This window comes from Pristis pectinata, chromosome 8 (genome assembly GCF_009764475.1).
Source record: "Pristis pectinata isolate sPriPec2 chromosome 8, sPriPec2.1.pri, whole genome shotgun sequence".
In the NCBI taxonomy this organism is placed as follows: domain Eukaryota; kingdom Metazoa; phylum Chordata; class Chondrichthyes; order Rhinopristiformes; family Pristidae; genus Pristis; species Pristis pectinata.
The window spans coordinates 51556255-51581641 of NC_067412.1; the positions used below are offsets into that span (position 1 = coordinate 51556255).

At 41.4% G+C, this 25387-nt stretch overlaps 1 protein-coding gene across 2 annotated transcripts in view; it reads left to right on the plus strand.

Annotated features, from left to right (window-relative positions):
* The first annotated feature begins 200 nt into the window (after positions 1-200).
* The window catches only part of wdr44 (WD repeat domain 44), a 67139-nt gene continuing 41952 nt past the window's right edge, over positions 201-25387 (plus strand). The window contains exons 1-4 of one of the 2 annotated variants that reach the window (XM_052021595.1): positions 201-449; positions 12764-12794; positions 17509-17574; positions 22454-23111. In XM_052021595.1, coding sequence (XP_051877555.1) covers positions 373-449; positions 12764-12794; positions 17509-17574; positions 22454-23111 — 832 coding nt within the window. In that variant the 5' untranslated portion in view covers positions 201-372. Of the gene's footprint in view, positions 450-10133; positions 10166-12763; positions 12795-17508; positions 17575-22453; positions 23112-25387 lie in introns of those variants that run through there. The other variant, XM_052021596.1, reaches the window with a different exon arrangement.

Consider the following 25387-nt stretch of genomic DNA (forward strand, 5'->3'; position numbering starts at 1 on the left):
GGACCCAAAGCGCTCTCCAAAGACACTTCAGTCACTATAAATCACCCCTGCCACACTCGGGCCGTGCAGGCACCCATGCCCCGATCCAGTGACGAGGCACATCCCAGTTAGTGACTACACAGCCTCACCAGCCCGGGACCTCCCCCCACCCCCTGCCCCGGCCGCCGCCAGCTCTCGCGAGGCTTCGCGTCGTCGCCGGGAGGAGCCGAGCCACCGCCTCGGGACGGGCGGGCGTGCATGCGCGCGCACGTACACGCGCACGGGCGAGGCCTCGCTCCCGGTGCGGCCAGCTGGCGCGTTCCGGTGGAGCCTTGGGCGGCAGCGGTTGACACTTCCCCCCCGCCCCTCCCCTCCCCTCCTCCCGGGATGTAAATGGCGTCCGATACCAGTGACGCCGAGGAGTTCTACGATGCGGCAGAGGAGGTCAACCCCATCCCGTCGCCGGCCGCGTAAGTGCTGGGGGTGGGGACCGGGCGGACTGACGGGGGAGGATGTGGTGCAGCAAGCCCGAGGCTCTGTAATTGTGTCCCGCACACCCCTCCCCTACAACGTCTCATTGCCCACCCCCACCCCCACCCCCACCTTCCGTTAGCAGCGGTCCCTCCGCCCTTCCCCCGCCAAGGATACTCTAGTGTGTCCGGCGTACTCTCCTGCTGCCAGGCACCCTGGCCACTCTTATCCCACTCCACTCCCCTCCCCTCCCCTCCCCTCACTACCCTATATCTTAGCAACCCCTCCCCCCGGTCAACCTCCTTTTCTTCCCCTCACCCCACCCCTCTCCTCTCCGTCCCCGGTATCCTGGTAAAACCACCCCCCTCTCTCCCCCCCCTCCCTCCCCCCCCTCCCCCGCATCCTGGCAGACCCCATTCGATCCCCTCTCCCTCCACTTACTCAACCCCCCCACTTCCCCACTGTCCTGTATCCTAGTAGCCCCTCCCCCCACTCAATTCATCTTCAGTCCTCCTCCCCCACTGCCCTGCATCCTGGTAAATGCCCCACCCCCTCTTTCCCCCCCTTCCTCCCTCTTTCCCCCCCTTCCTCCCTCTTTCCCCCCCTTCCTCCCTCTTTCCCCCCCTTCCTCCCTCTTTCCCCCCCTTCCTCCCTCTTTCCCCCCCTTCCTCCCTCTTTCCCCCCCTTCCTCCCTCTTTCCCCCCCCTTCCTCCCTCTTTCCCCCCCTTCCTCCCTCTTTCCCCCCCTTCCTCCCTCTTTCCCCCCCTTCCTCCCTCTTTCCCCCCCCTTCCTCCCTCTTTCCCCCCCCTTCCTCCCTCTTTCCCCCCCCTTCCTCCCTCTTCCCCCCCCCTTCCTCCCTCTTCCCCCCCCTTCCTCCCTCTTTCCCCCCCTCCTCCCTCTTCCCCCCCCCCGTCCCCCCTCTTTCCCCCCCCTCCTCCTCCCTCTTTCCCCCCCCTCCTCCTCCCTCTTTCCCCCCCCCCCTCCTCCTCCCTCTTTCCCCCCCCTCCTCCTCCCTCTTTCCCCCCCCTCCGGCATCCTGACAGCCCCCTACTTAACCCTCTCCCCCACTGCCCTGTGTCCTGGCAGCCCATGCCTCACTCAATCTCTCCTCCCCTTCCCCCCCCTTGTATTTCATCCTGGTAACCCCCACAAAATTTCCTGTCCCTCCACCCACTTAATTCTCCTTCCCCTATTGACCAGCATCCTGGCAACCCCTTCCTCCACTCAACTCTCCCCCCACCACCGCACATCTCAGCCCATTTTCACTTGCTCCATGTCCACCAGTTCACCTCACCTGACCCAACTGCTACCCATTCTCTCAGTCACAACACCACCTTTGTTCAATATTTAATGAGCTTAGCAACTTTGCACTTTGTTACAACATATACATTTTAAAAATGGCATGTTTGACGAGCATTGTCACATGTGAAGAGTGACTAAATTAGGAGTAAACGTATATAACGTGACAGCTGCATTGGTGAAAATAGCATTCAGACCATCACTCATTTTGTCTCGATATATTTGTAATTCTGCTTTCTGTTCTCTTATGTGTATGTTTTATTTCTAAACTAGGTGATCCTTATTTGAATGTTTTTGATGATCTGTTAGATGAGATTTTCTGTTTCTCTGTGGATAATTTTCATAACTTGGTTGGGAAAGGTGGGAAGAAAATTAATTATGCTAATGCTAACAGAAACCATTAAGTGATCATAGCCCTAATAACAGTAGAAGTGCTGCAGTTAGCTCAGTACTTTTCAATTGGAGTGAAGTTTGCCAGGGTTTCTGTAATCTAGTAGTTTCCATTAAGAGTGTTCTTCTGAGATATCAACAATTTACAGGGCCAGGCTTGTCTGTAGTGCCTCCTTCAAACACTCTGTTTATGCATATTGATCAAGCCTAAAGAGCTTACAGTTTGAGAGAGGGTCTACCTGGCATTGTAACCCAACAGGAGTTGGCACTTTAATTGTTGGGGGGTGGAGAGAGGGTTAACTGGCACCATGGCAGGGAAGGAGAAAGTCATCAGAAGTAAGAACTTTGTTACCAAGAATGTACTGATCTCTTAGACTTGACATTTTATAATTGCATCTGTGTTTTACATTTGGGTCAAATACAGAATTTTCCAAGGAAAACTCCTAATTAATGTTAAAGAACTCGTATATCTATACATTTTCATAGCAGAGAAAAAACTGAGGATATACTAGAAAAATATGAAACTCGCAGTCAGAGTATTGCTTTTAGTAACAATTGAGTTAGTAACAATTGAGTTAGTAACAATTTTAGTAACAATCTCATAATTAGGTGATAGTTTTAAAGGCAAAATGGGATTATGCTGTGTAATTTCAAAGAAGTGACCTGTGATGGCAAAGTGGGCAAGTACATTTGGTATATGTAATGGTAGAAAATGGAGTTGCTAACCATGGAATGCATTTGGATATATTCATTCGTACCAGCGAGCTATGGAAATACATGAAGAGTAGTAATGGTAGCAAATGAGAGTGAATTATTTATCAAGCAACAATATTTTTGCATGGTGTAATGATATTTATCATCTTATGATGAACTCTCTCTGAACGTGAAGATGGTGACTTTGGTGTGGGTCCACATTGGGGGTTTGTTGGGAGCTGTTGCAGGAGTATTTGAGCCTGTCATTTGACTTCGGTAAGGACTTATTAATAAACTGAAACAGGAAGATGCTCTAAGGCGAGAGAAGTTGAATTTCTTGGTTTTTTTGCAAGGAATACATATTTAATTAACTACGGTTTATCTATAGTCTGGGGCTGTTGATCCAAAATGTTGCGAGAAAAATATTTTTGCTTTAAGTAACTATTTGATAGCATTCTTAATCTTGGGGGGAAGAAATCAGTTATTTTGGCCTTTGCTCAGGAGGGTGAAACCATGCTGCAATTACGCACTTTTTTTCTGTAGTCTATTGTACCAGTATAGATAGAATAACCTGACTTCTGTCCTTATAATTTGAGTTAATAGTTCAACAATAGGCTTTTCAGACAGGTGCAGTTTTTAATTGGATTGCTGGCCTGCACTGTAAGGAACTGAAGAATGGTTGTCATGATTGTTGGTCCTTGAGGTATCTGGCTAGTTTGTAAACATATGCTTGAAAGCTTTGGTTATCATGAGTGAAATTTCATAAAGTTCCAAGAATAGAATTTGTGCACAAAGATGGTGGTTTGGAGTCACAGAAAGATGACATAAGATAAATAAGATTGAATCCTACAGCTAGGATAAGGTACTTGAGGTAGATTTGATTTTTTTTTTAGCTGAATCTGGAGCAGTATTATTTTAATTTGTAGAATTGAACCAGATGTCACTAGTTAATGCTGATGGTGTGGCTGGTGTATAGTTTTGTCCAGGACTTTGGTATGCGCACTGTCAAGCACAGAAGTCTCAGACCTGTTAATAGATTTGGAAGGCTGAATCGGTCAGTTTGCTTCAATGTGAGTCTTGCAGAGATTACCCAGCAGTGCATGGAGAATTGTTTCTTTAATAAAATGCCCTTTGATTTCCATGGGAGTTAGGATGCGTATCAGGAGTTATGTTTTTAATTATTTTGCCTTTTGTTTTAAATTGTTAGTTTTTAATTTTGTATAAAAATATTAAAACTGAGAAAAATGTCTCTGTCAGTGTTAAGAATCTATTACAGTTTTTGCAGCTGGAAAAGTTTTTGGAGAGGCACTTTACCAGCCATCAAAGCTTTGGGGTGGATGGTTTCTCATTGCACTACCTGTGGTCCTGCTGTGGCTTGAACCTACATCACTGGAGTTCAGGATGCATCAGGACAGTAAGAATGTCCACCGGGACTGAGTAGCTTGGGTATTTTGGGTGATGATTATGGGTAGGGGATTAACAATGACTCTGTCTTGACTACAGTGTTAATTTTTTATCTATTTTTGGCATGTTGCCATGATTAAAACCACTTCCATTAAAATGATGATATAAACATTGATTCCAATTACAGTGTGAGAGTTCTCCTGGTCAATATATGCTTTTTGAATTAACTGTTCATATAATTCCTTGCTGTTTGTGCTAACTTGCCACGAGCAAATTGACTGCCCTGCTTCCTTGGGTTGAGGCAACCCAAGTTTTGAAAGATAATACAAACAGACAGGTCTGTTAATCATTGCCTGATATTCAGGTTGGCTAGAGTCAGTTTTGCTTTTAAACTTGAGCAATAGTTAATCATGTAGGTTTTAATATAAACCTTCAAAGAGGTGTGCTGGGAGGTGGATGATGCTAGGGTTGTGTTGAGGGGTGAGATGAGAATGGGAAAAGGTTGGTGAGATAGACTAATATGACATAGAAACAGGCCCTTCAACCGAATTTGTTCATATAGACCAAGATTCCCATCTAAGCCAGTGCCATTTAGTCTGCGTTTGGCCCATATCCTCTAAACCTTCCCTATGCATGTACCTGTCCCAATTAGCAGATGTGCCTTAAAAATGATTAACGTTGATTTTTGAAGTGGAGAGATTTTAAAGATCAGGAGGATCTAGGGGCGGCACGGTAGCGCAGCAGTTTGTGTGACACTATTACAGCGCCAGCGATCGGGTTTCGATTTCCCGTCGCTGTCTGTAAGGAGTTTGTATGTTCTCCTGTGTCTGTGTGGGTTTCCTCCGGGTGCTCTGGTTTCCTCCCACGTTGCAAAGACGTACGGGTAGGTTAATTTGGGTTTAAAGTGGGCGGCGCAGAAGGGCCTGTTACCATGCTGTAAATAAAATTTAAAAATTTAAAGGATTTGGGAAAATAATTCTGCACGGGGGAGGAAAAACAAAATGCTGCCTTGCCTGCTGAGATCAAGGACTTTTGTTGGGGGGGGGGGAGGGTGGAATAGGAAAAAGAGAAAACAAGTTAGCAAAGAAGGTGGAGAATGGACAAAAGGTAATACCTTTCTGATAGGGTGAAGCGAAGGTTGCTGGAGAGGTGTTATAGAGGGCGTATGGTCGACTATTTCATTGAAGGCAATTAGAGAAAAAAAATTATAAAATGAGGTTGGTTAGAGAGCAAGAGTAAAATGGAACGTAAAAATTGCAAAATGCTGAGCTGTGGAACATGGCCATCAGGTTAGACTGAATAATGGGGAGGGAGTTATTATTGGTTTGGTCAGGTTGTATTAGTGGAAAGGGAGTTATTATTAGTCAGGCCTTCTGTATGGTTCTTTAAGTAGCCATGCTTTCTCAGTAGACTCAGCGTGTTGCTCTTACTCTAAGTAAGACTTTGAATTTTCAGATTTGTTGGAAAAATATTTTCCATCTAATGTGTCGTTCAGCAAACATTCTTCAGAGATGAAGAATAAAGATTATTTAAGTTTGAAACTGAGAGCATAGGAGAAGCAGGAATAAGCTATAGGACAGATGGCATGCTCTGCCACTCACTAAGATCATGGTCAATTTGCCTTCCTTTCCACGCAATCTCCATATCCATAGGACACAGGGAATCTCTGCAACTTGAACATGCTCGATGATTGAGTAGCCACAACCCTTTGGGGAAGGGAATGCCAACGGTAATTGTGCTCCTTTTTGGTTGGTGTGGTCAACCATGAAGTTTGCAAAGGGAGGGGGCGGGGGGTTGTTCATCAGGTAACTAAATGGTCAATCAGGTTGCTGAGAAGTAAATTTCCTCCTCAAAATCTATAGAAATTAGCCATCTTTAAATTTACTTTAGTGTGTACCTCCACTGGGATAGTAGAACTGGAGTTTAAAAAAATTACTTAAAGCAACCAATAACATTTTCACAGAAAATTTCCTGCTCTTTTCTATTTTTGAAAAGCTTCATAACATCTGAGAGGAAATCAAAATTCCAGAACACGACAGGCTCTGTCTGAAAGTGTTAATTTGTTTAGGAATCTGAAAATTTATTTACTTCCTGTACTTGTCACCTGGACCGGATGGACTACACCCCAGGGTTCTGAAAGAGGCAGCTGAAGATATTGTGGGGGCATTAGTAGTGATCTTTCAAGAATCATGAGTCAGGAATGGTTCCAGGGGACTGGAAATTCACAAATGTTATTTCACTTTTTAAGAAGGGAGGGAGGCAAAAGACAGGAACTTGTAGGCCAGTTAGCCTGACTTCATTGGTTGGGAAGATGTTAGTCCTTTATTAAACATAGAACAGCATAGCACAATACAGGCCCTTTAGCCCACTATGTTGTGCTGACTATTAAACCTTCCTCCCACATATCCCTCTATTTTAAATTCCTCCATATGCTTATCTAGCAATTTCTTGCATTTGACCAATGTACCTGCCTCCACCACCGCCCCAGGCAGCACATTCCATGCCCCAACCACTCTCTGGGTTAAAAAACTTCCCTCTGATATCTCCCTTGAACTTCCCACCCATTACTTTAAAGCCATGTCCTCTTGTATTGAGCATTGCTGCCCTGGGAAAGAGGTGCTGGCTGTCCACTCTATCTATTCCTCTAATATTTTGTATGCCTCTATCATGTTTCCTCTCGCCTTCCTTCTCTCCAAAGAGTAAAGCCCTAGCTCCCTTAGTTTCTCCTCATAATGCATATTCTCTAAACCAGGCAGCATCCTGGTAAATCTCCTCTGCAACCTTTCCAACACTTCCACATCCTTCCTATAATGAGGTGACTAGAACTGACACAGTGCTGTAAGTGTGGTCTAACCAGAGTTTCGTAGAGCTGCATCATTACCTCGCGGCTCTTAAACTCGATCCCACGACTTATGCTAACATCCCATAAGCTTTCTTAATTACCCTATCCACCTGTGAGGCAACTTTCAGGGATCTGTGGATATGAACCCCCAGATCCCTCTGCTCCTCCACACTACCCAGAATCCTGCCATTAACTTTGTATTCCACCTTGGAGTTTGTCCTTCCAAAGTGTACTACCTCACACTTCGCCAGACTGAACTCCATCTGCCACTTCTCAGCCCAGCTCTGCATCCTATCAATGTCCCTCTACAATCTTTGACAGTCCTCTACACTATCCACAACACCACCAACCTTTGTGTCATCTGCAAACTTGCCAACCCACCCTTCTACCCCCTCATCCAAGTCATTAATGAAAATAATGAAAAGCAGAGGTCCCAGAACCGATGCTTGTGGGACACCGCTAGTCACAGCCCTTCAATTTGAATGCACTCCCTCCACAACAACCCTTTGCTTTCTACAGGCAAGCCAATTTTGAATCCACACAGCCAAGCTTCCTTGGATCCCATGCCCTCTGACCTTCTGAAGAAGCCTACCATGTGGAACCTTGTCAAATGCCTTACTAAAATCCATGTAGACCACATCTACTGCACTACACTCATCAATCTGTCTGGTCACCTGCTCAAAGAACCCTATCAGGCTTGTGAGACATGATCTGCCCTTCACAAAGCCATGCTGGCTGTCTCTGATCAGACCTTGATTCTCTAAATGCCCATAGATCCTATCTCTAAGAATCCTTTCCAGCAGCTTGCCCACCACACACGTAAGGCTCACTGGTCTATAATTCCCTGGACTATCCTTACTACCTTTTTTGAATAAGGGTACAACATTTGCCACCCTCCATTCTTCTGGTACCATTCCCGTGGACAACGAGGACTCAAAGATCCTAGCCAAAGGTTCAGCAATCTCCACCCTCACCTCGCAGAGCATCCTGGGGAATATTCTGTCCCGGGGACTTATCTGTCCTAATATTTTCTAACAGCTCCAGCACATCCTGTCTCTCGATATCAACATGCTCTAGAACATTAACCTTTACCAAAACTGTCCTCCGTGTCATTAAGGATGAGTGTTCGCGGTACTTGGAAACTCATGACAAAATAAGCTGAAGTCAAGTTGGTTTCCTTAAAGGGAGATCTTGCCTGACAAATCTGTTGGAATTCTTTGAGGGAGTAACAGGCAGGTTTGAGTCAGTGGATGATGTTTACTTGGATTTTCAGAAGACCTTTGACAAGGTGCCGCACATGAGGTTGCTAAACAAGATAGGAGCCTATCATAGGAGCATGGTAGCATAGTGGTTTGCATGATGCTTTACAGCGCCAGAGACCCGGGTTCAAATCTGGCCACTGTCTGTAAGGAGTTTGTACATTCTCCCTGTGTCTATGTGGGTTCCCTCCGGGTGCTCTGGTTTCCTCCCACATTCCAAAGACGTACGGGTTAGGAAGTTATGGGCATGCTATGTTGGCGCCGGAAGCGTGGTGACACTTGCGGGCTGCCCCCCAAAATCACTACGCAAAAGATGTATTTCACTGTGTGTTTCGATGTACATGTGACTAAAAGATCTCATCGTATTACAGGAAAGGTACTAATGTGGATAGAAGATTGGCTGACTGCAGAAGGCAAAGAGTGGGAATAAAGGGGACCTCTTTTGGTTGGCTGCCAGTGATTAGTGGTGTTCCGCAGGTGTCAGTGTTGAATCCACTACTTTTCATGTTATATGTTAATGCTCAGGATGACGGAATTGAGGGTTTTGCGGTCATATTTGCGGATGATACAAAGATAGGTGGAGGAGCAGGCAGTGTTGAGGAAGCAGGGAGTCACTTGGACAGGTTGTAAGAATGGGCAAAGAAGTGGCAGATGGAATACATAGTAGGGAAGTGTACAGTCATGCACTTTGGTAGAAGGAATAAAGGCATAGACTATTTTCTAAACACAAAGTGAAGTCAGAAATCGGAGGTGCAGAGGGACTTGGGAGGATTCCCTAAAGGTTAACTTGCAGATTGAGACTGTAGTAAGGAAGGCAAATACAATGTTAGCATTCATTTCAAGAGGACTAGAAAATAAAAGCAAGGATGTATTGCTGAGGCTTTATAAGGCGTTGGTCAGACCACATTTGGAGTATTGTGAGTAGTTTTGGGCCCCATATCTAAGGCAGAATGTGGTTGCATTGGAGACGGTCCGGAGGAGGTTTACAAGAATGATCCCCGGAATGAAAGGGTTTAAAGTATGAGGAGCGTTTGGTTCTGGGCCTTTACTTGCTGGAGTTTAGAAGGATGAGGGGGGATCTCATTTAAACCTTCCGAATATTGAAAGGCCTGCATAGAGTGGATGTTTCCAGCAGTGGGAGAGTCCAGGACCAGAGGGCATGGCTCAGAATAGAAGGACATTCCTTTAGAACTGAGATGAGGAGGAATTTCTTCAGCCAGAGGGTGGTGAATCTGTGGAATTCATTGCCACAGATAGCTGTGGAGGCCAAGTCATTGGGGATATTTAAAGTGGAGGTTGATAGGTCCTTGATTATTAAGAACATCAAAGGTTAAGGGGAGAAAGCAAGAGAATGGGGTTGAGAGGGAAAAATAAATCAGCCATGATTGAATGGCAGAGCAGATTCCAAGGGCTGAATAGCCTAATTCTGCTCCTATGTCTTGTGGACTGCTGTGAGTTCTCCTGACTTTCCTTTCCTGAAGTCTATGATCAGTTCTTTGGTCTTGCTGACTTTAAGTGTGAGGTTGTTGTTGTGATGCTTCAGGTTAAGTGGCATCTCCTGTTAATATACGAGTATGTTCATTTTAAATAGGAAGGCAAAAGCTATTTGAATACTTCCTGTAACTTAGTTTGACATATAAGCATTAGTTTCTGTATTTATCAGGTGCCCAGCTGGTTGAGAGAAAAGTTGGTGACAGTCATAGTTGCAAGTATAACACGTGATATGCATGCATTTTTTCAACTTGTGATTTTTTTTGATGTATTGCAGGGAATTGTCTTTGCTTTTGTAACCCTATGGTTTTTAACAAGACATGTCAAAACCTTTGAGGTTAGTCTTAACAATTACTTTTAGGTTTCTGTTGAAGTGTAATCTCTCATCGCTAATTGTGCTGTAGCTTATTTCATTTTGTTAAGCTATCCTTGGGTACCTTTAGCCATGTGATCACCTATCCCATCCTTTGTTGCTGACCCTTCCAGGTCATGGCTTTTATTCTGTTGGTGTTCTTCTTGGGGAATATCTCACATATATAGTGTAGTAGCTGATTTTGGGAAAAAATCTTGTTTGTGATTTGAATTTTTAAAAGAATCCTTGAGTTGTTTTGGCATGGCAAAAATATATAACATATGAAGTTTAGACTTGCGAAGTTTAGTAAATGAGTTGCAAGGTCATTGTTTTAAATAGTCTGTTGCCTAGAAATTCGATAAAGCTGCCTTTCTCAGTGTTATGTACATGAAGTTGATGTTTGAATGGTGCCTTGACCTTGGGTGCTAGTGGATTTGTAAGTGTAGGCCCATGGCCAAAATGGTGGTTGGCATACTGTGCAGCAACCAGCTAACCTAATACTGTGAATGTCTATGAATTTCTTAGCTTGTGCACCTTGTTGCGTTTCTACATCATACCATTTAATTGGAGCCAAACGTATTGCATTGAAATAATTTCTGCTCTGTTCTATTTTGACATCTAATCCATTAAGGCAAAAAGGTATTATTTAATCTGTTGAAGATACAAATGGAACATATTAGAAGATGGAATTTTAGATTGACTTTCATGTTGTATAAGTGTAGGACAATGAAATGTGGGGTGGGGAGAGAGGAAGAAAATTTTAGCATGGACAAGTTTCCCTTCGGTGAAGGTCTTGCCAGGCTGAAAAGATGGATTCAGCATTCTATTCCAATTTGTATTTCCAGAATGCAAATTATTTCCATTAGTCTCTGGTGATTTATAGGGTAGTCTTGGAGTTTCAGGTGTTCAATAATGTTTTGCTCCGGTGGAAAGGAAAGAACACAGCAGTAAATTTATGCATTTTTAATATCTTGTTTTTATTTTTATCCTGTTAAGTAGGAATCTTGCTGTGCATCAGTGAGCCAATATTATGACATGAATCACATTGAAATGTTCTGAAGGTTTAAAAGAGTTTTAAAAACAATTTTTGTGTATTGGAATAATTTATTTTCCATCCTCTATTCTTCTCCCTCCCAACAGTCCAATATTCTTTTTCTTCAACGGTTAATTTTCTATCCATATTCTTTGGCCCTTATTTTAAAGTGAAAGTGTAAATATCACTAATTTAACAATCACAATTTTAGATACTGCACTAGTGCTTCCAGAAGGTGCTCAATTGCACATATTTGCATTTTGAATGCTCAATATTTGCCTCACTGAGTATGGTTGACCATTCTAAATCTGTATAAATAATACTGTGAAACAATATAGTAATCAAGGTAAAATTGAGGGAAAAACATGAAATTAATTGAATGAAGGTTTAAAAGGTTTGGGAACAGATTTACAACACATCAGGTTCAGCTATTGCAGTGCAAGTGAACTATGGAGTAAAGTCTGAGCTTTATTGTCGAATTGGGAAATGCTTTGCCATAGCAAAGTTGCATTACACTTGGTGTCGTCTGGCTAAACATTTGAATAATGCATTCGGTCCTGCTTCAGGAAGAACAGAAGCATCCACACCTGGATTTGGCATAGAGGGCCACAAGATTAATTTTAGAATCTGCAGACTGAGTCGTGAATAAAAGTCAGAAAAACTCAGATTCTTTAATGTCAGGGAGATCAAACCGAGTGTACTTAAAGGCAAAGAAATATAACATGGAAAAGAGGTGGTTAATCAAAAATATTAATTTGAACTGCAGTACAAGGAGTTGGGACTTTAAATCAAATAAATGGTTTCTTGTCTACTTTGAGGAAATGCCACATAGTGGTTCAATACATAATGGATCTTCTGCATCAGAGAGCTTGTCAAAAATTCTGAACGTTTAAATTGTGTGATGGGAGAAATGAAAGTTTTTGTTTGGAAGCAAAGACTGTAGTCTGGCCTCAATGTTTCTCAACAATATTGTCTTCTCTGTGTGCATTGCAAACAAAGCATTGGTCAGTCTGTTGTAAGTATTCATTAACATTCCTATCAATTTCACTTGATTTGTGTACTCTTGGCTTAATTGTAGCTGAACCCATGCAAATTGGAATCATTTTGTTGATGTGTAACCATACTTGGCTAATTTGGAAATCACTGAGTTATTTTCATTTTCAGTAATTTGTTTTGCAACTTCTGAGGTGAATGTGCTCCTTCTAAGTCATTCCTTTGCATTTTAGAGAATTCCATTTTCAATAGGGAAGATTCCTATTAAAACAGCAGATCTGATGTCTAGAGACATGGGACTGAAGATGCTGGAATCTGGAGCAAAAAACAAAGAACTCAGCAGGTCAGGCAGCATCTGTCGAGGCAAAAGGATGGTCAGCAAAAAAAAATCGTCTGTCTCGCTGCTCTTTCTATATACTTACCAGCGAAAGCACAAATATTTGTTTGACTTTTTTAGTTCAAAGCGATGTGTTGTGGTTATCATTAGTTGTAGTATTAAGATGTCTCAATCGTTACATTGTCAGAATAACATCTCTTTATTTCCCCTCCTCCCTTAGGTCACCAAAAAAGATCATTATCTCAACAAAGGTATGTACTGCAAGTTGCGTTCTCAAAATCTATCAAACGTGATGTTAGGTTGTGAAGATTAGTTTTGGTGCTCTTTCCCCCATTCTAATAAATGGGGAGGGTAGGGGTTGGTAGGAATGAAAGAACAAACCTGAAATGGAAAGGTATAATTCATAAGTAGTTCAGGAAGTCTAATTGAGCTTGTCTACTACATCAGGGAAGGTTATGGTGACATTTGTGGCAAATTGTAAATTAGGTGCACAGATGTGGTAATGCTGATGGAACCTGACCTGGAATTGATAGTATTGTTTCAATGAAGCTAGACTTATTTAGGTTTAGACTTGTTTTAGGAGAAGGAATTGTGTTCAAATTAAAAGTTGTTAACAAAGCCTAAATAGTCCAGCACATTAGGGTCCTTGAATTATTGAAGTGCAATCCTTAGAGTTGTAGACTAAATTACTTTTGTTATGGATATGTGATAGTTGCCATTGAAATCCAAAGAGGAGGCACTTCTATATGTGACCTATCAAAATTTCTCATAGACTATGTCCCCAAACAGTTTATATAATTTTAATGTCTGTGGTGAATTGTTGGTTGATATTCAGTACCTGACACATTTGTTAACATTAATCCTGCATTCAAAAATAATTAATTCTTCTGGAGCACTTGGATTCCTTTCCAGTTTTGTGAAATTTATTTTAAAGTTGCTATTTTCTTTGGCATTTGGACAAAAATACTTGGACAAAAACAATACTTAACTGGTACACCGCCTAGTGCCACTATGCAGAATGCTGATTCATTAGAGCACTCTTGATCCTTGAGCCAGAACACTTGTAAGTATGCATCCTGTCTATTTTTAAAAAAAGACATCTGCTCAGGCTGTGCGCTGCTTTGCAGGGAACCTGATGTGAACTCCTGCCCTCCCTGTTGCTGCTACACCAAGCAGCTGGGTGCTAGAAACCTGGCATGAATGTCTGACCTCTGGTACAACCACCCCCCCACCAGTAATGGGCTGCCCCATGGCTCAGTGGTGTGTGGGCTGGGAAGAGCAGTCTGCCCTGTGCCACAGAAATCCTAATCCCTTCTGCACCAATTCTTTAGTGCTGAATTGTGCTCAGTTTTGCACCTTGACCAGCACTGTGATTGCTGCCCATGTCAGGGACTGGCAGCAGCTACTCCATGATAGACTGCCCAAATCCCAAGGTTGCTCTCATTGCCACCTGTTCTCTAGCCTGCACGACTCTCCCCAGCCTACAGACTTCACCGTGGTAACAAGTTTGGTAGTGGTTGTTAGCCTTTCTTAATTAAACTCATTCCCACAGTATGTTAACCTCTCGTGAGTAAATTTTCCCCAACTGTTGAAGTATATCTGTTCACTTTGAACAGATCACTTCTGCCCAGTGCCTCAGAAATCTGAATCCCTCCTGCACCATTTCTAAGATCATACATCAACCTTCTTAAACCTACTGTCCCTTTACAGGGAGTAATCTGTAGATTGCTGTGTTTGACATCCTGTTTTTTAAACTTACTCCCTGGCTCGTGAAATTATGGCCACATAAGGTAAATTCTGGTTATTCCTGTCACTCTCTCCCACGAGAGCAGTGATTTGTCTGTTTCCTTTCTCAATCCCATCCCCAACACATAACATCCCAAGTCTTCTCCCTGATATCACCACGGCACCAAGAAGGCCGTGCACAGTGCGGAACTGGTATCGATGATTGCAGCAATGTTTTTCCTGATTGACGAATGAGCATTCTTGTACTTTGCTGAGCTTCCCTGCACAATTCACCCACAGCGTCAAGGATATCCTCCTGGTTTACACTCCCCAATGGTGGTGGTGTTCTCATTCAGTATTCGGTACTGAAAAGTGATTTGAGAACATTGCATCCCTGGAGGATTCCCGCACTGCCTGTCTCTTCATATCCTGCTAAATTCAGGGGAATTCTCACTACCCTATGCAGAGCAGAGACTCCAGCCACTAGTCAAGTTCCAAAACCCCCAGTTTGAGTTGGAACAAATTGAGGCTCTTCCTACCAATGTGATTATCCAGGAAATGTGAAGTCTTCGTGAGTTCCCACACGGCATTGGAATTATCAGCAACTGGTCACAGCTGGATAGCATTTTGTTGTTTCAGTTATGAAGTTGTATTTATTTTCCCTTGGCTTAAGTTACATGACTACCTTCCCCTTCATTAAATTCACATTGCCACTTGGCTTGCATGCTAGTCCATTTAGTTGATGTTGGTTGTTGGCTGTCGCCTTGTATTAATGATGCATTAAGTTTGGACAAGGGATATATGCAATTCAGTGCAAATATAATTTTTGTTTTCTGTACTGTGCCATTGCTTGATTTGTTATGCAAAAGCAGAATCTTGCTGACTGCTTTACCATTGAAATTCTGTATTTGTGTGATATGAGTAACCTTCCCACTGAGTTTTGTCTTTTTAAGTGAAGCAGTCTAAGCAATAGTTGATTTTTGCCATTCGACCATATGTGGACTCTTAATTCCTTGAAATTTTAAAACATTTTTAATACTTTTGCTTCCAAATTAGTCTATGATTTCACTTTCATTATCTGAAGTGGTATTGAACTTGCATTTCCTTCGTGATCCTTGCCTTGGCTATATCTAAATATCTCAGTCTCATTCCTCTACTGCCTCTGTCTTTGCATTCTTCTTGGTCCAATGTCTGAGTCAGAGTTATGCAGTATGGAAACAGGCCCTTCAGCCCAATACATCCATGCCAACCAAATTGCCTTCCTGAGCTTGTCCCATTTGCTTGTTTTTGTCCCATATCCCTTTAAACCTTTACTGTCCAAGTACCTGTCCAAATGTCTTTTAAATGTTGTAATTGTATCTGCCTCTCCCAATTCCTTATTCCATATATCTACCATCCTCTGAGTGGAAAAACTTGCCCCTCAGGATCTTTCCCTCCTTCACCTTAAACATATGCCCTCTACCCCAGGAATAAGGCTATGATCATCCACTTTTACCTACGCCCTTCATGATTTTCTAAACTTCTATAAGGTCACCCCTCTGCCTTCTTCACTCTAGGGAAAGCAGTCCCAGCCCATTCTTGTAACTCTAGCCCTCCAATCCCAGCAACATCCTTATGAATCTTTTCTGTAACCTCTCTAGCTTAATCATATCTTGCTTATAGTATGGAGACAAGAATTGCACACAATATTCCAGGTGTCATCTCACCAACATCTTGCACAGCTGTAACATGATATCCTAGCTCTTGTAGTCAGTGCTCCTTTCAATGGAGGCAAACATGCCATGTGTTGCCTTCACCACCCTGTCTACCTGTGTTGTCGCTCTCAGGGAACTATATACTTGTTCCCCAAGGTCTCTCTGTTGTACAACACTCCCCAGGCCCTGTGTATTTCCTGCCATGGGTTAACTTCATAAAATACATCACTTACTTGTCTGACTTAAATTTCATCTGACATTCCTTTGCCCACTTTTCCAGTTTTCTTCACTATCCACCACGCCACCAATTCTGTTATAGTTGACCCCAAGAACAACTTGTGCATATCCACATCATTAAAGACTACTGCTTTAGATTGTCGTGAAATCCTATCCATGCCTTTGTTAATTCCAGATTGATTATTGCAGTATGTTGGTATCTCATCTTGGTCCTCCATACGCTTGAGCTAATCTAAACAACATCTACCCACATCCCAATTCTCACCAAGTCCTATTCAATGAACAAGCCTGTACTTGGTAACCTTCATCTGGCTTCTGGTTTAGTAATGAATAAGTTTTTAAAAACTTAGCCATGTTTTCAGACCTTCTATAATTCTGTAATTCTCCAATAGCCCTGCAAACCTTCCCCCCGAGTTAACTTTGCCGCCTTTACATCTGTGGTTTCAAGCACTCCCCACTGATGTTTTGTGCAGCTGCTTGCTCTGGAACCCCCATCTCAAATTTCCTTTTTTTCCTTTTCCTCCTTTAAAACCTACCTTGACTAATATCTGTCAAGTGGGCCAGTGGTAGATTTTTTGGCAGCTTTCCTGTGAAACTATTCTTGATGTTTTGCTGTGTTGAATGCAAGTTGTTTACTAACTGGACATAATATTCAGCAAGAATATCAAAGACAGTAAATGGAGTTGGGTTACCATGGGCTAAATGGCATATTCCTGCTGCATAGTTAGCATTCATTTCCACAGCAGAAATGCCATTCAATTTGCAGTATATTAATTTTCACCTTGATTATCATTTCTTTTTCATTCAGATTATTTATTGCTCAGGTTTATTGGTATTGGGATACCAATACCAATTTCTTTTTCATTCAGATTATTTATTGCTCAGATATAGGGTTAACTGGTTGTCTTTCATCAATTTTATCCTTTAAATCACTAAAGGGACTGCTCAAAATGATTATGCCCCTGCCAGCACCTCCCTCTCAATCCACAATTTGAAATGTGAAAGCTGCATTATTAAAATCATTGCATTTGATTAATTTTGTTAGCTATTTTTAAAGGTATTACTTATGTTTTCTGGTAGAGCAATAACAGCCTTCCTCATTAATTTCAAATAGAACTCCCTTCTTACTCAAATAGGTGGAAACATTAAACTCTTCCTAATTTCATTTTCTGACTGTTGGTTTAAAATTTCAAAATGTAAAATGTTGTATCAAAGGCATTGTCACCTAATGTTCTTATGTTGGATAATTCTCTACAACAAATTGTGGTAGAATGGTAGCATCTTACGCACCTTTATTCTTCCTTTTCAGGATAAAATAAACAATGAAGCACAAAAACATGAAGATTTTTCATTTGAACAGGATCATAAAGACGTGGTTAGTTATTTTGCCTGTGTTCCATAGAAGTTTTCTTGTTTTCCATAACCAGCACGTGAGGTGTTAAAGTTTCAATGAACCAATTTCAGAACATATCACCTTGGCCAAAATAGCTTTGGTCTTGCAGCTACAGAATCATAACAGCACTAATCAATTTGATACCCAGAGTCCAGAATCAGGTTTGTTAACACTGACATATGTTGTGAAATTTTGTTTTACGGCAGCAATACAGCACAAGACACAAAGACAGAAAAATTACTATAAGTAGTTTTGATTTGCAAATACTCATACAATCTATTGAAAGGATAAAGTCATACTCCAGAAAAATTGTGAAAAAACATTCCTCATTAATTGTTTCTGTAATATCAAGTCTATACTTCCTGGCTACTGTTAAATCAATGTGTTTTATGAACTGATTAAAGAGCGTATCTAATTTTGCTTCTAAGATCTGGACTTGCCGCAAGTCCAGACTCAAGATCCCACCTGCAAAAGGAGGATTCAGATAAGACACTGATAAAATATTTTGATCAAGACCTGCATATGCTGCTTGTATCCCTGTATTCATGTAAATGTGTCTTCAAAAAGATCTTAGAAGCAAAATTAGATACGCTCTTCAATCAGTTCAGAAAACACATTGATTTAGCAGTAGCCAGGAAGTATTGACTTGATAATACAGAAACAATTAATGAGGAAAATTATTTCACAATTTTTCAGAGTATGACTTTATCCTTTCAATAGTATGAGTATTTGCAAATCAAGATTATAGAAAACACAGGTATCCAAGTGCAATTAATAGGGAATCTAAGTTCAAGAGCTGGCACATGTACTGCACAGTTAAGTTGAATTATTCAGTAGTGATTTCAAGGGTTCATTCTTGGCTTCTGCACAGTTTCTTTGGTCAGAACGGCTCTGGGAGTGATACAATTGTCCTTGATAGACCTTAGTTACAAAGGTTAATCGGAGTTCCCATTATTGATTGTTGCTCAGTGTTCTCTGATAGAAGGCACAGATGATCATTCGTTGAAGTAACAAAATGCTTTTAATCAACTGAATTGTGAACATTTGAGCATAGATTTTCAACTCAGACTTTTTTTCATTTGAATGATGACTTTAATAACCCTTATGTAATATCTCACCAAATAGGGCACTACTTCTAAACAGTGGCTATGTGAAATGGGTGACTTGGGTAACCACCCAACATAACTATACAAACACCATAGAAAAGATTCACTATTATTTAGATGTATTTTTGCTAACTAGTGCTATAAAGTTTCATTTTTGATATAAAAGTAAAGGAATGCTTGTGTAGGATCTCTCACTTCTCTTTTGAGCAATTCAAAGTGTTTCCTAGCAGTGACGTGTACTTGAAGTGAAAGTACCATTGGCACATAGTTGCATTCCTTTGCTGTGCTGTGCAGGCCATCTGAAGTGTCCTTAAATGCTCTTTACTGGCAGGGATTTAGGTTGAAATGTGGACACTTATATTGTACACACAAGTTTATGAATTGTTTTCCTCTTTCAATTTTCAAATTTCTTGTGAATTCCTTAATCCATTGTTATTTACAGAGCACCTCTCATGCATTCTATTCCCCTGCTACTCTACCAGACTGCCAAAATAAATCTCACCATTTCAAGGGTTGAGCTTCCATATTTTCACTTCGGCTTGATTGACTTTGTATTTCCAGCTGGACTTGAGTACTATCATTCTTCTTGTCTGTAAATGTAACTATAATAAGGTCCTCCAATTGTCCATATTTTATAACTGGCAGGGAAGAAAAGAGGAAGTTAACATAATTTGGTCTGTTTTTATAAAATAAGGCACTTAAATGTCCAGGTGATGTACAGCTAGGTATACTGGTTGTCTAATGGCCAAGTTATCAGATTAGTAACCTGTAACCTGGACCAACATGCCACAGATCACAGTTCAAACCCCACTATGGCAGCTATGGACTTAGAATTCAACTAATAATATGTAATTTAAAAGAGAAAAAAACAATCAGGTTTGTTCGTAAACTCTGTTCACCACTGTCCTTCAGGGAAAGAAATCTGCCATCTTTGTCTGGTTTAAATGTGACTTCAGACTGAGAGTGATGTGGTTGACTTAAATGACCATTCAGTAATATATTGTGTTAAATCAGAAAAAGATGAAACTGCACTGATCAAATACTGACTTCGGACATTGCAGTTGCTACTAGCCCAGACAACCTCAAAGTCCTCCTTGCAAGCATCTGTTGCCTAAACAGGGAGAATTGACCCACTGACTGTCCAAGCAAACAGCTGTATGTAGTTGTGCTTTCAGAATCAAAGCTTACAAACAACAGGGCAGACTTTTCTGGTGGAATCACTGAGCATGTCCTGTTCCAGCAGCAAGACAGACCCACCAGAAGTGGCAGTTCAGAGGTATTTGGTGGAGGGACTAAGCATGGGAATCAAATAACTTTGACTTCACATTCATTGAAGTCTCATGGCATTGGATCAATCATGGACCGGTAAAATATCTCCTGATTGCCACCTATCATCCTCCCTCAGCTAATGAATCAGTGCTGCTCCATGTTAAACTGCATGTGGAAGAAGCACTGAAAGTATTGCTCACTCTACTGTCAATCATCAAGAAAGCGATAGTACCATCAAGCAGCATTTGTGCTCTAATAGCCTGCTTTCCAATGCTCAGTTTGGGGCTTCTTAAGGACCACTTGGCTCAGATCTTTTCATAGTCTTGGTGCAAACTTGGACCAAAGAGACACCCAGAGATTGTGACGTCTGTTATACCGTCTCTAAGCTTTGATTCTGTGAGTATAACTGTCCAAATGTGAAGTGAGTATGACTGCCTTTGAAGTTGTGGTAACATTTGACAATGATCCCTGGCATAGACATTTGAGGCGAAAATAAGCCACTGGTTGGAGTTGCACAAAGGAAGATGGTTGTGGTTGTTGGAGGTGAATCATCCCAGACTGAGGTGGTGCTGCTGGAGTTCCTCAGGACATTGTCCTATGCTCGACCATCCATACTTTTTTTAATCCATCAATTACTTCCTTCCATTGTAAAGTCAGGAATGGTGATGTTTGCTGATTATACATCAATTCCATAAACAACTCTTCAGAGAATAAAATTTACATCTGAAAGCACAAGACCAAGACAAGATTGAGGCATGGGTTGTTAAGTGATATGCAACATTCCTGCCAAGAAAGTGCTCGGGAAATGTTTTTAAAAAGTTCATTCACGTCCACTTGATATTTGGTGGCAATGCTATTGCCAAGTCCTCTACCATTGACGTCCGAGGGGTCACCGTTGACCAGAAATTCATTGTAAATACTGTATTTGCAAGGGCAGGTCTGAGGTAGCGAATGACTTGCGTCCTGGCATCCCTACACTTTTCCACCATTTAAAAGCTACAAATCAGAAAGATATGGAGTATTCGCCACCTGTCTGCATGACTGTAACTTCAATAATTAAGAAACTTCAGTATGATCCATGATCAAGCAGTCAGCCAGTTTAACTGGCATTCTGTCAATCAGTCATGAAAACCATTCCCTCCATGATTAGTGTAGAATTGATGCAATTTTATACCATAGGACAATACAGCACAATACAGGCCCTTCGGCCCACCATGTTGTGCCGACCTTTAAACCACGCCTAAGACTATCTAACCCCTTCCTCCCACATATCCCCCTATTTTAAATTCCTCCATATGCTTATCTAACAATCTCTTCAACTTGACCAATGTACCTACCTCCACCACTACCCCAGGCAACGCATTCCATGCACCAACCACTCTCTGGGTAAAAAAAACTCCCTCTGATATCTCCCTTGAACTTCCCACCCATTACTTTAAAGCCATGCCCTCTTGTATTGAGCATTGGTGCCCTGGGAAAGAGGCACTGGCTGTCCACTCTATCTATTCCTCTTAATATTTTGTATACCTCTATCATGTCTCCCCTCATCCTCCTCACCAATGAGTAAAGCCCTAGCTCACTTAGTTTCTCCTCATAATCCTCAATGTCCTGAGAGACAGAGTGGCTAAGGGAGGGAATTTAAATACTTATTTTACAACCAACATCCACAGCTCACAAGCACTATATAAATTTTGCGGAATGCCCTTCGTGCCCAACAGAACAAAAATGAAAACAGCTATCTACCTTTACACACATTCCACTGTAAGAAAGGAGATTTCTTATAATTTTCTGTCCTGCTGTTATAAGTGCAGATCAATCAGTGATAGTGGTTACAGGTAGATATACCAAATGAGGTTCAGAGGTATGCTGACACCTGCCTGGAGGCAGCCAAAAGTTTAGGCTATTTAAAGCAGTCTTCGTGCATATTGGTATTTTTCAAGTGTACACATAATACTGTTTAGACTGACTTTTGACAGTCTTATGCCTAATACTGTGGTTTTGCACACTATATAAAAAGCACTGCACACATGAATATAAGCTATTCTGATAAAATCTTCCAAATCTTTGGTGTCTCCAACAAGAAAGGGCCAAGCCTGGTTGGGAAATGCTACCATTTGCAGGTAGTTCACCATCCTGACTTGGAAATGTATTGCTATTTTTTTCATCATTACTAGTTCTGAATTCTGGAACTCTTACCCAGCAGCAACTCTTACCTTCACTGGACAGACTGTAGAGATTCAAGAAGGTAGCTCACCATCTCCCTATCAGGGTAGTTGGGGATGGGCAATAAATACTGACCTTGCATTTTGAAATACTGACCTTGCATTTTGAAAACTGAATTGAAAACAGGCTTTTTAATGGTATTATTTTTGATACTGTACATCAATTTATTGGATTATTAATATATTAAAGAAAGCTGCGACAATGCGGTGTCTTTTTGTATATTCTTCTAACTTTGATTACATCTGAGTTTTAATTCTTGGCAGGTTCTTGACCAACCAGAGGGAGAAGACCAACAGAAGGACAGGCTAAAAGCTGAAACCTCAGAAACTGTTAAAGAGGAGAACAGTTTAAAATCTGATGGGGTTGCACTTACTGTTTTAGCTGAAGCTGATCTGCTCAGCAACATTTCCGGGCTTTTGCATATTGATCAGCCATTATGTGCAAAGCCAAAGAATTTGACAGAGCAAAGCAGCTCTGATGTAAAGACTGAGCAGACAGAAGTTCTGCCATCTTTAGAAACATTCTCAGTGGTGTCATGTAATGATGGGGATGCAGCATCAACAAATGTTAATACGGTGTGTCTGGATAAATCCAGTGGGGACTGCAATTCACCTTCTCAACAGCCATCAGAGGAGGTCAAAGGAGACAAAGCAGACATTTTGGAACATGTTTCTGGAGATCGCTTTGCTTTGGAAGATGCGTTTATGGCTGAACAGTTACAACGTCCAAAACCACTAAGGCAGATAACTGTGGAACCTGACATAGTAGCTAGCACCAAGAAACCTACACCAATACGACCTCCACCACCAGGATCAAGTATTCCTCCACCACGACCACCACCACCTGTGCGACCTGCTCCCCCTCCTCGAAAGAAGAAAAGTGAATCTCCCTTAGATGTGCACAGTCCTTTAGGCCTAGAAGGTAAGTAGAGCACCTGTGCTCTCTAAAAGGAGAAAGAACCCTATAGTATGGTAGCTCTCTTCCAAAAACATAGAAAACTAATATCAAAGGGTGCTAACATAATGCACAATCAATTTATTTTCCTGATCAAGTTTAGAATGTTCTATGGAATAAATCTTTCAGTTTTAACCACTTTTGCATGGGAATATGTATCCTGTTGTGATTACAATTAAGCTTCTGTACTTAATTGTTTTACAGTCGGTCTTAATTGCTGCTGCTTTATTATTTGTCTGGAGAGAATTTTGAAATACTCTGCTGAGAGTCTAACTACAGCTTTGATTTTTATCAACAAAAGAATGAGCCTGTACTAATAGCTCCATCCTGTTTATTAATCATAGTGTCAGAATCTAGATAATGCTAGCATTGCCACATTTTCACTTCTGATGAGACTGCTGTGTGTGCCATCATAGTGGTTTCATTTTACTATCGTCTTCAGTTTTACTGGTTCTCTACATTAAAGTTATAATAAATTTGTGGGTGTTGAAGTGTACAACTCTTAATCAATTATTAACACAAAATTTATAGCATAAATGATATATCTACTTGGGTTTAACTAAATTAATGCACCTACATGCATAATAGACCAGTCTTGCATATTTTACCTAATAATCTGTTTGAATACCCATTTGAAGGAGTTAAGTATTTGTTGGAGATGTGCTATTATCATAACTACAGTGTTAGTTCCACCACTTTTGCCTTGTACTTCCCTTATTCCCGACAACCTGTTTTGGGAGGTATTGATTATGTACAAAACATGTAATTCCTTTTGGGTCAATCATTATAATTGAGCTGAAATCATTTTGTGCAATCACTGTCCTAAGCATGCTATGCAAGGGTGAAATGATTACTTTTTCAGAAATATATATATGCCTCAAAAGATTTATTTCGTTTGATTTAAACCTTTACACAACCAATTTCCCAAATGAGTTTAATTTCTGTTGCGTAGGAAGAAGCTTTGAATTCTTATAAAGGTGAAAGACCTTTATATACTTCAGAATTTGATACAATGAATGGAGCTTATGGTAATAAATTTGATGCCTCTGGGGTTTGGTTATGAATTCATAGCCGTCTGATTTCTACGAATAATCTCCTTAAAAATCAACTTTGGTATTTCAGTTTCTTCACTTAAAAAAACAATCTGACTGAATTCTTGGTCATTGCATGGCAGGTAATGTGGCCAGGTGTTCATGACTAACTTCCAGCTGACAATCCCACCATCAGAGAAGCCAGTCTTCAGCCAATGACATTTACTCCATGTGGTTGGGAGCACTGGATATAGCAAAGGCCAAAAAACATTTGCACCAGTATCTGAGACGTGTGTTCCAAAATGAGTTGTACTTTTGGCCAGTACATTTACTATCTGGCATCTTACCTAACAATGTGGCTGCACTTCCCAGGCACACCCTTGGTCAGAAAGCAGGACAAATCCAATTGAGCAATTGAGAGTAGACTGATTAGGTTAACATTCGTTAGCAAAGTGATTGCATGGTCAATGACACCTTCTATCAAAAGGCACATGCTCTCAAAGTGTGCACCAATATAGAGGGCCTGTGTTTTAAACATATTTGAGACGGTAGCAAAACGAAAGACGTGATGTGTTTGAATAAATCTTGAATATAGCTGCTTCCCCTCCCACCACACCACTCCCCCCCCAAATTTGATTGTGTGTGTGCATTTTTTTCTGGATGGACGCATAGGATGTAAAAGATGCAAGTTCCAATTTCATGAGAAACTTAGAGTGACTGGCTTGGCTTTTGTGACCTTGCAATGCCATAGAAAAAATTCATAACCAATGAAGTACATTTGAGTTGACATATCACACTGTCTCACGGCAGTTTGATATTGACCAGATAATGGCCTGGGTTTTGTAATGAAATATCTGTCACTGTTATTTTGCATAATTGACAGCTTTTGATTTCTGTGCTTACGCATACGTACAGTATTTGTTGCTGTCAGTGGGTTCCCTCAGTGACTGGCTGCACCGTGATACTGGTTTGGTCTGGAAATAGTTTTTTTTTGCCCCATCATTTGATTGTTAGACTACATGAAAATGCTGAGCCTAGTGACTGATGCACAAGGAAAACTTCATTGATTTGAGGGGAAGGACTGGAGAAGTTCAGCTGATTTGGGCAGTGCTGTAGCTCTGCACTTGAGTTTTTGGCTGGACCTTTGTGCTTAAACTTCTCTGATGGGACTTGAACCTGCAACCTTGTCAATCAGGTGAAAGTGCTACCGTT